Source organism: Pelobates fuscus, chromosome 11 (assembly GCF_036172605.1).
Source record: "Pelobates fuscus isolate aPelFus1 chromosome 11, aPelFus1.pri, whole genome shotgun sequence".
Taxonomy (NCBI): domain Eukaryota; kingdom Metazoa; phylum Chordata; class Amphibia; order Anura; family Pelobatidae; genus Pelobates; species Pelobates fuscus.
In genome coordinates this window covers 35,234,268-35,245,814 of record NC_086327.1, presented here as the reverse complement: position 1 = coordinate 35,245,814, position 11,547 = coordinate 35,234,268, and the positions used below count along the sequence as shown (strand labels likewise).

Here is an 11,547-nt window from a genome sequence, read left to right as displayed (position 1 = left end):
CTAACAGATATTTTCTTATTTTAGAGCAAATCAATACAGCTGGATAAATATCACGATATGCTAACATGTGATATGTCACATAAATACAAAATTATCGTTTTTACCTGCAGAGTAAAAAGTTTAATAATGTATTTCTTATTACTAAGATTTCTAAATATGGAAATCTGAACGTGATTTATTCAGTCATATATCATGCTACTAGAAAATATTAATTAATTTAAATTAATTAATGAATTAATAGATATTCTCACCAGATGTTCTCAGGTAGCTTCAGGAACTTGTTTGTCATGGGTCTCTTTCTCTGCATTACCCCTCCTGGCTCTGCCTTGATCGATCTCTCAATGCCTGGATCTCTGAATGCTTGAATCCCTTCCTCTCCCCTTTCTCTTCATTTTTTTAAAGGGAAAGTTTATCTGTTCGTCACTGGTTTATGAACCAATGGGAACACTGTAGGTGTGGTTCCTTTCTAGGTAACCATTTTAGTATTTGGACTCTAGATGGCAGTCTCATTCCACTAAACATACCTATCCAGGAAAGAGTTAACTTTTCCTGGTGGCTATTTTGACGTCATTTACGTTATCTTTATGGTTACTATAACTTATTTTATCCTTTCACTTCAAAGGGTCTTTCTCAGTCTATGTGTCTCCATTTTCTGTAGTAATTCCTAATATGACAGTTTGTGAACTAAAAATGAACTCAAAAACTCTCTCTCTCTTTGTATTTTTCGTATTACTTCTGTCAGTAGGGCACAGAGGGAGCCCTATTTTAGGTTTGCTGCCTTTATTACACCATCCTTTATTACACCATTCTTTAGTGCTGTTTCCACTATCTTGCATTATCTTAGTCTGGTTTTAGTGGACTAAATTTCAGTATATTTTAGTCAATTAAATCTCCAGTAGATTTTAGTTGACATGACTAAAATCTAATGGGTTTAGTTAAAGCCTCTGTCTCTTACCCAGCCCCTCTGTGTCTCTTTGTGTCCTCCCAGTCCCATCTAGGTGTCTCTTTTGCCCCTTCGACAGCTCCTCTGTGCAGTGTTAATTTTGTCAGCAAATTTCCATTTAGTTTTAGTCATAGTCATTTGACTAAAATGCGATTTTAGTTTTAGTCGTATTTTAGTCATCAGAATTGTTTTAGTTTTAGTGTAGTTTTAGACAACTAAATCTCAAAAATTTTACTCAAATAAAATTGTATTAAACTTGTTAGTGTACAAAATTAAAACTGATTGGAAGGGGTATGGCCCTAAAAATCACTGTTGAGTTTCCACATGTGATAATCATGCCCCTGCCTTCTACATGCCTTCCACTACCATTTTCCTGCCAAGCCAAGTCCTTTCCCAGCCCGGTGGGCATGTATTTCGGGGGGATACTGTTGCGGTACTTACCTGAACCATGAGCCGTACAGGATCCTCTGCTCATGCCACATGCAGCACTCTTTCATCTACACGAAATGTGTGTGGCTCAAACTCTTCACATCCTGAGCGGGCCGCGTGTACCAACCATAATGATCATAACTCAATAAGATAGCAAATAAGAGAGTTATGTACTAAACAGTTATTAGCCAGCCCAGAACAAGTATTCCAGGTAGGTAATGTGTATTCTCGGCAAATTTGGTGCCTGACGCCAGCAATTATAGCATGCTGGCGCCAGAATGCCAATGGCAGCTTGTTACCCCACCTCCCTATGGAAATGCTTACTTTTGACTGTGATATCGTATATGCCTCCTGATGGTTATGCATCAAAAAGAGTCACTGGCAGATTGTGAAGAAGCATATTAGGCTTTACTTGTTTGGATAAACAGCAAACAGTTATAACATATCAGTTACTTAAAATAGCAGCCAGCAGGGTGACAGGTAAAAGGTAGAGAGACATAGAGCAAGTTAAAAAAAATACAAAGAATTCCTTCCTGTGAGTACCAACAAGTTCAAATCATATATACGCAGTACTCTGAACTGCACAGCGCCATCTACAGCTCAAGTGCTAATTATATACATGTTATGCAGTACATTCTATTATTGTATTTCCCAACTCCTCATATATATATATAGTTCCTAGAGTCACCACTAATTCCACCTGTTTCTACACAAATATAGAATATTAGCTTTTTGTCATAGCAAGCTAAAGTATTGTATTTTGCCAAATTTCAAGATTGATAAATATCTTGAATGATATCTATAATTTTCCTCTCAATACCAGTAGACTGTCCACATTTATGTTCACAATTTTTGGCCAGTTTACATTTGGATTTCAATAAATAAATACTTTCATTTTAATTTTGTTTTGATTCCTTTTAATGCATGATCTATAAAATCTATAAAATACATGAGCGCTAGTTCAGCCTGGTGTCCCTGTAACATTGCAATCCATTCCATAGAGAGCCAAAGGGGGCATGATTACACATTTAAACTTTTAGAAATGTTTTGTAATAAGTGAACAGCAAGTGTTTTTGTGAAAGGAAAACATTAGTATATGAGTTAAATTATGTTAATAATGGACTACTGTAAAAATATGAAATACATAAACTGAGCAATATTTTTGTTAAGAATTTAACCAATTTAAAATATAACATAATATATCTTCAAATAACAATCCAGTGAAGCACAGGTACTGCGATTCCCATTCTTTCTTACAGCACTGAGACAGACAGCTGTTATTCTCTTTGTAATTGCAGCGGAAGTACAAAAACTAATGACAAACAGACTGTATATTAATCAGTGACATTCAGGAACTCTAGATTATCACACACTCATTTCCCTGTAGCTGGAGAACCTGGAACAAGCAGAGAGCTCAGTACAAGGATCACAAGAAGGCAGCCAGTTACACAGTAACACCTGGAGCTCAGTCTGCAGCTCACACTCAGCAGGATAGATGTTTCTCTCACAGGGTTTACTCACCTGGACCCTACTCCTGTCAGTTCTAGCAGGTAGGAATCCACCGGAGTGCATTATGGGATAATAATGCTTTATGTCCCCTATATGTACGTACAGTATGATGGGTTACAGAGACATGTAGGTGGAATACATAATGATAGCAGATAGATCTGTGTTATATTGACCATTAAATATTATATGAATATCTTGTCATTTCTCTCCACAGGTTCTGTATCTTCTCTGCAGACTGTGAATGGGGCTGAGGGAGGGTCGGTGAATCTGACAGTGAGTCTAACTCTTCCTCCCCTTGAAAATCGTCTGGCTATATGGACTTCTGCTGTAAATGGAACGATTGTTACAGCTCTGGGTAACAGTATAACTTTCTCGGCTGCTTTCCGAGGGAGATGTGAACTGCTTCCCGATTTAACTCTCAGACTGAACAATCTGACATTAGCTGATCAGGGGGATTACTCTCTGACTGTATCTAATACTGCTGGTGGAGCACCGGTAACTGTAACATTCCGTCTCGCTGTTTACAGTAAGTGCCATAATAAGGTAGAGCTTTATCACTAATGCAATACTTACAATAACTTTATTTCTTGTTACATGAAGGGGATTCTCTGCTAAACTGCCATGAATCGCTTTAATCAAAGTGTAATTCACTGTTGTAATGTGGATATTAAAGCAAAATTTTTTATTTTTTTTTGCATATGTCTGTGAAAATATACTGTGCAAGTTTATAGTTGTTTTTTTTTTTTTTCAAACACCAAGGAAAAAGTCTAAAATGCATCTTAGCTCTCTTGACTGATCAATATAATGTGCACTAACACACTCAATAATTATCATCTACATTTATTTGCTATTTTTACAAATGTTTTTCTGATACTGATGCCTGCTCATTAAGGCAGAGTAGCTCATTTGACGTCAATGGGTTTAGACTGGCAATGTGAATTGGGTATCATCACTCTTCTCCTAAGACTTCCAATGTGCCATGTCATCTCCCATGCTGGCATTCAGGAGAAAAAAAGGAATGTAAGAATAATGACCTAAACCTGTCTGCACCATATTACTCTATGGTCTGTCTTCAGCTCCTGGCAATATATTCAACCAGGAAACAATGGGGGTCTATGGAGCATCCCACACTGCAGGATCTTTCATAAAATGAGCTCACATGCATTTATTGCACATTAGTTTGCAAGGACTGATATTTTGCTATGACACAAAACAGTCTTTAGAAAAATATCTGACTTGCTGAAAAACTTCTCATGTAATTTAATGCTAATTAAACGACCACACTCCGTTCACCATAACCTAGGTGTTAAACTGTTCATAAATGGTTTAACTAAACGAAAGTAAGCAAGCACCTGGGACCTTCTTGCACCATAACAACTTAATTCCAATGAAGTTCTTATGGTGCCTTAAGAAACCTCAGGGAAGTTGCCAGCAAGAGATTTAAGCCTATTTAATTGATGACATACTAAGCTCTAGTAACTTGACCTTTGGTGATAGAGTGGTAGGGGATCCAGGAGCATTTGCCTATAACAATCAAGTGACTTTTAACTTGCTTGACACTTAAAGGGATACTATAGTGCCAGGAAAACAAACTTGTTTTCCTGGCACAATAGCTTCCCTCTTTGTTAAGGCCCCCTCCCGAAGCGCTGAAGGGGTTAATAATTACCACTCTAGGGTTAAGGGTGATGGGAGTTGGCACCCAGACCACTTCAATGAGCTGAAGTGGTCTGGTTGCCTACAGGGCCCCTTTAAGGACCAGATCAATTTATGTTTTGCTATGTACTTGTTAAAACATATATTTTCTATTTTTTAATTTACCACTTACATGCTATCTTTGTATGTGCATCCCAAATACATAGGTTTCTATACATTATTACTAACCTTTTTATTTTTTCACGTTCCCTCATATTTTGTGTTCACATGCTTAAGTTCTGTATCATGTGTGGTTTTTAACTACACTGAACAAAATTATAAACGCAACACTTTTGTTTTAGAACCCATTTTTCAATAGCTGAACTTAAAGTTCTAAGACTTTTTCTATGTACACAAAAGGCCTATTTCTCTCAAATATTGTTCACAAATCTGTCTATATCTGTGTTAGTTAGCACTTCTCCTTTGCCGAGAAAATCCATCAACCTCGCTGGTGTGGCACATCAGGATCCTAATTAGACAGCATGATTATTGCACAGGTGTGCCTTAGGCTGGCCACAATAAAAGGCCACTCTAAAATGTGCAGTTTTATCACACAGCACAATGACACAGATGTCGAAAGTTTTGAGGGAACATGCATCCAAAGGCATTTCAGAGAATGTGGCAGTACATTCAACCGGCTTCACAACTGCAGACCACGTGTAACCACACCAGCCCAGGACCTCCACATCCAGCATCTTCACCTCCAAGATCATCTGAGACCAGCCACCCGGACAGCTGCTGCAACAATCGGTTTGCATAACCAAAGAATTTCTGCACAAATTGTCAGAAACCATCTCAGGGAAGCTCATCTGCATGCTCGTCGTCCTCATCGGGGTCTCGACCTGACTGCAGATTGTCATCATGTGACTAGTGATGTCGCGAACACAAAATTTTCGGTTCGCGAACGGGAACTTCCGCAAACGTTCGCGAACCGGCGAACCGCCATTGACTTCAATGGGCAGGCGAATTTTAAAACCCACTTTCTGGCCACAAAAGTGATGGAAAAGTTGTTTCAAGGGAACTAACACCTGGACTGTGGCATGCCGGAGGGGGATCCATGGCAAAACACCCATGGAAAATTACACAGTTGATGCAAAATCTGGTTTTAATCCATAGAGGGCAGAAATCACCTAACATTCCTAAATCACAATGGATATGGATTGACACCTGACATATGACATATTGACACCTTGACATATGGATTGACACCTGTCCTCAGAGACCCTGATACACACTGACACAGAGCAGAATAGGGACTGTTCCTCCTACATAGGGTCACTTGGCAGATATGGATTTACACCTATCCTAAGGATTCCTGATACACACTTACACAGAGCAGAATAGGGACTGTTCCTCCTACATAGGGTCACTTGGCAGATATGGATTGACACCTATCCTAAGGATCCCTGATACACACTGACAGAGCAGAATAGAGAGTGTTCCCCCTACATAGGGTCACTTGGCAGATATGGATTGACACCTGTCCTAAGGATCTCTGATACACACTGACACAGAGCAGAATAGGGACTGTTCCCCCCACATAGGGTCACTTGGCAGATATGGATTGACACCTGTCCTCAGAGATCATGATAAACACTGACACAGAGCAGAATAGAGACTGTTCCCCCATACATAGGGTCACTTGGCAGATATGGATTGACACCTGTCCTCAGAGATCATGATACACACTGACACAGAGCAGAATAGAGACTGTTCCCCCTACATAGGGTCACTTGTCAGATATGGATTGACACCTATCCTAAGGATCCCTGATACACACTGACACAGAGCAGAAAAGAGACTGTTCCCCCTACATAAGGTCACTTGGCAGATATGGATTGACACCTGTCCTCAGAGACCATGATACACACTGACACAGAGCAGAATAGAGACTGTTCCCCCATACATAGGGTCACTTGGCAGATATGGATTGACACCTGTCCTAAGGATCCCTGATACACACTGACACAGAGCAGAATAGGTACTGTTCCTCCTACATAGGGTCACTTGGCAGATATGGATTGACACCTGTCCTCAGAGATCATGATACACACTGACACAGAGCAGAATAGAGACTGTTCCCCCTACATAGGGTCACTTGGCAGATATGGATTGACACCTGTCCTCAGAGACCATGATACACACTGACACAGAGCAAAATAGAGACTGTTCCCCCATACAGAGGGTCACTTGGCAGATATGGATTGACACCTATCCTAAGGATCCCTGATACACACTGACACAGAGCAGAATAGAGACTGTTCCCCCTACATAGGGTCACTTGGCAGATATGGATTGACACCTATCCTAAGGATCCCTGATACACACTGACACAGAGCAGAAAAGAGACTGTTCCCCCTACATAGGGTCACTTGGTAGATATGGATTGACACCTGTCCTCAGAGACCATGATACACACTGACAAAGAACAGAAAAGGGACTGTTCCCCCTACATAGGGTCACTTGGCAGATATGGATTGACACCTGTACTCAGAGACCATGATACACACTGACACAGAGCAGAATAGAGACTGTTCCCCCTACATAGGGTCACTTGGCTGATATGGATTGACACCTGTCCTAAGGATCCCTGATACACACTGACACAGAGCAGAATAGGGACTGTTCCTCCTACATTGGGTCACTTGGCAGATATGGATTGACACCTGTCCTCAGAGCCCCTGATACACACTGACACAGAGCAGAATAGGGACTGTTCCCCCTACATAGGGTCACTTGGCAGATATGGATTGACACCTGTCCTCAGGGACCCTGATACACACTGGGGGGGGGGGGGCTACTGTCCTCCCCCCACCCCCAACCCTGCGTGGTGTGTGGGGGCCATAAAAATAATGAGGGGGGGACCTACTGTCCTCTTGCCGGCCCCCACCCCTGGGGGCCATAAATCACAATGGGGGAGGACCTATTGTCCTCCCCCCGCCCACACCCCTGCGCGGTGGGTGGGGGCCACTAAAATAATGAGGGGGGGGGAACCTACTTTTCCCCCCCCAGCCACCACCCCTGCGCGTTGGGTGGGGGCCATAAAAATAATGAGGGGGGGGACCTACTGTCCTCCCCCACCCCTGAGCGGTGTGTGGGGGCCCTAAAAAAAAACAATAAGGGGGGGGACCTACTGTCCCCCCCAGCCCCCACCCCTGAGTGGTGGGTGGGGCCCTAAATAAAAATTCCCCCCCAATCAAAGGTGACTAGGGGTCCCCAAGCCCCTAGTCACCCACCCCCCACCCCAGAAAAAAGTTACCCCCTACTTACCCCCCTCACCCTAAAAAATAGTGAAGGGGGAATAAAATAACTAACCTGTAAAGAAAAATTCAGCTTACCATTTGACGTCTTCTTTTTTCTAAAATCTTATTTTTTCAGCCCCAAAAAAGGCCAAATAAAAAGCCATAGGAACCGACGCAATTAAAAAAAAATAGAACGAGTGCAAAACAAAAAATCCATCTACACCCATGGAGGGCTCCGCGCAGACTGAGCTCTGCAGGGAGGGGGAAGTCTTATAAAGCCTTGCCACGCCCTGCAATTAGGCTAATAACACTCTGATTGGCTGGTTTAAGCCAATCAGAGTGCTCTTTGTCAATTTACACAGCGTGTGAAAATTCCAAAGAACTTTCCCACGCTGTGTAAAATGATACCAAGCACTCTGATTGGTTAGATTCCAAGCCCACCAATCACAGTGCTCTGTGTCATTTTACACAGCGTGGGAAAGTTCTTTGGAAAGGGGTGGGAGCGGGGGGAGGACAGTAGGTACTCCCCCCATTGTGATTTATGGCCCCCACCCACCGTGCAGGGGTGGGGGCTGGGGGGAGGACAGTAGGTCCCCCCCTTGTTATTTTAATGGCCCCCACCCACCACGCAGGGGTGGGGGCGGGGGGAGGACAGTAGGTCCCCCCCCAGTGTGTATCAGGGTCCCTGAGGACAGGTGTCAATCCATATCTGCCAAGTGACCCTACGTAGGGGGAAGAGTCCCTATTCTGCTCTGTGTCAGTGTGTATCAGGGATCCTTAGGATAGGTGTCAATCCATATCTGCCAAGTGACCCTATGTAGGGGGAACAGTCCCTATTCTGCTCTGTGTCAGTGTGTATCAGGGATCCTTAGGATAGGTGTCAATCCATATCTGCCAAGTGACCCTATGTAGGGGGAACAGTCCCTATTCTGCTCTGTGTCAGTGTGTATCAGGGTCCCTGAGGATAGGTGTCAATCCATATCTGCCAAGTGACCCTATGTAGGGGGAACAGTCCCTATTCTGCTCTGTGTCAGTGTGTATCAGGGTCTCTTAGGACAGGTGTCAATCCATATGTCAAGGTGTCAATATGTCAGGTGTCAATCCATATCCATTGTGATTTAGGAATGTTAGGTGATTTATGCCCTTTATGGATTAAAACCAGACTCTGCATCAACTGTGTAATTTTCCATGGGAGTTTTGCCATGGATCCCCCTCCGGCATGCCACAGTCCAGGTGTTAGTCCCTGTGAAACAACTTTTCCATCACTTTTGTGGCCAGAAAGAGTCCCTGTGGGTTTTAAAATTCGCCTGCCCATTGAAGTCAATGGCGGTTCGCCCGGTTCGCCGGTTCGCAAACGTTTGTGGAAGTTCGCGTCCGCCGTTCGCGATCCGAAAATGTTGTGTACACGACATCACTATAATACATGTGTGTAATATGTTCTTGCACACATATCAGAACATATCAGAACTTCTCTGATTGCGGTATTTGTTTAAATAAGTGATTTTAAATAACAGCATTCAAAAAAGTATACTAGACGTGGTTGGCTATGCTAATGGTTTGGGCAGGCAGCCCTGGCCTAAGCAAACCCACTACCTGACTCCAATATCTGCTTATATGTGTTAATTTCTAGAAAAAAAAATCTGCCTAGAAAAAAATGCACCATAAATGTACCCAATACAGCATATACAAAGACATTTCAATGTATCCTTCCTTGTAAAAAATGTTATAAATAAATACATTTTCACTTCCTCTATATATATCAAAGGCAACCTCTGAGGTCACTAGCTGCTGCCAAAATTCAGTGTGTCTGTCAGATATATGTAAAAAATATATTTATAATTTTATGTGGCCTTTCAAATTTCAGAAATGTTTAAGTTTTTATTTGGTAAACAACACCTTCACGGCACTTCATAGGTAACAAATTGTATTACTGAATTTTGTTGTTTGATCCATTTATTATTTTGCCGATTCATTGAAGCATAGGATTGAAAACAATATATAAGTCAATCAATGTGTTTTATGGTTTATTCCAGAGCCTTTTGACAAAATGCCAACACTTACTGTTTCTGAAAGCTTTCCTGCTAATGGCAGCAATGTGAATCTTACTTGTAACGCCCCCGATCAGACTGTGGAGAATTACACTTTCTATCGTAACCAAGTGAATGCCTGCTCTCAGGACCATGTGACCTGTACTGGGTCTAACCTGACCTTCCATCCAATCATAGAGAGTGATTAAGGAAACTATACCTGTACTATCCAAAACCCAATAAACAATAAAACCAGTGAGCCCTATCTTCTGAATGTGGCAGGTAAGAATCTGTACTGTTCTGTCTGTAGTCTGAAGTTATATGTCTGTACTGACTACATTGTATGTCTTATAAAGACCAATCTGTGCAAACACATTTGTGGAATTGAATCACCTACTAGTGATGACAAAATACATTTTGATACCAAACATGTACATGGCCCTAGGGCTATGTGATTTTTTTTTGCCCAAGCAATATTACAAGTAAAAAAATAAATAACAGCAAAGCTAGTTATTAGTTATTTTATTGGGACTAACTAAAATAACCCCAGATTTGTGAAATTCAGCCTTTAAGATAAACTGAGGTTTAGTTCAAGCAGGGTATTCACTAAAGCAGGGGTGGGGAACCTTCGGCCCTCCAGATGTTTTGGACTACATCTCCCATAATACTCTTACAGCCATAATGCTGGCAAAGCATCAAGGGAGATGTAGTCCAAAACATCTGGAGTGCCAAATGTTCCCCATCCCTGCACTAAAGTGTGAATTGTTCATTATTGTTAGCTGAGAGGGATGATGCTCGGGGAAAAAATGACCGTCAAAATTTTTAAAAAACACATTGCCTACTGTTTTAATTCCTGTAAATAATGGTTTACAAATCAAGCATTTCTAGGTTATGAACTATAGCGTGAATTCTCATGAAATTAAAAGAATTCAAAGTGAATCTCAGTTTTTAGACAAAAATAGGCGTATTGAAAACATAGCTGACTTGTAAAATTTTAAGATGGTCTTCGGTTTGAATTCCTTTTGATTAATTTATTATTTTACACTATAGTTAACAAACCTATAAATATCCGTCTTGTGAACCTTTTATTTGCAGGAATTAAAACATTAGAGGAGGTCTTTTTTTTACCTATTAACTTTCACTTTTTTATAGCATCCCCTTTCAGCTAACAAGAAGCATATATTTTTGGATTAATTAATAGAGCCCTGAGTTTGTTTTGTTTTATTTTTTGAGTTGTGGCAAAGTTAAGCCAGACATTTTAGTAACCAGCATTACATTGGTGCAACACAGGTTATTAAAAAATTTAAAGCAGAGCAAACACGCTTCAAAAAACAGACAGAAGGGAGCGGAGCCAGCAGCGCAACGAAGCGGTCGCATCTCAGTGAGCTCCGACTCCAACTCACCTAAACAGACCCATAAATAGAGAATTCTACCCACGAACCTACCTAATAACCCGACCACGGGAGTGCAGCAGAACATGGGCAGAAAGTCCAAGAAAACAAAGGCGGATAAAAGCCCTCCCGGACGGGACATTGCCGACATGCTGCGGAACACGCAACAGGCCGCATGGTCCAAGATGGCGCTGGAGGACGATTTTGCCTCATACTCCTCAGAGGACTTTGCATCAGACCTGATGGAGGGAGCGTCCTCAAGACCGTCACCAAAACAAAACACGGTGACCACCTCACCCGGAGACACGGTCACT

General features: G+C 41.7%; 1 protein-coding gene across 1 annotated transcript in view; it reads left to right on the top strand.

Moving 5' to 3' along the window:
• Positions 1-2,727: 2,727 nt before the first annotated feature.
• The window catches only part of LOC134576785 (pregnancy-specific beta-1-glycoprotein 8-like), a 174,476-nt gene continuing 165,656 nt past the window's right edge, over positions 2,728-11,547 (top strand). The window contains exons 1-2 of the mRNA XM_063435487.1: positions 2,728-2,922; positions 3,096-3,407. Coding sequence (XP_063291557.1) covers positions 2,868-2,922; positions 3,096-3,407 — 367 coding nt within the window. The 5' untranslated portion in view covers positions 2,728-2,867. The remainder of the gene's footprint in view (positions 2,923-3,095; positions 3,408-11,547) is intronic.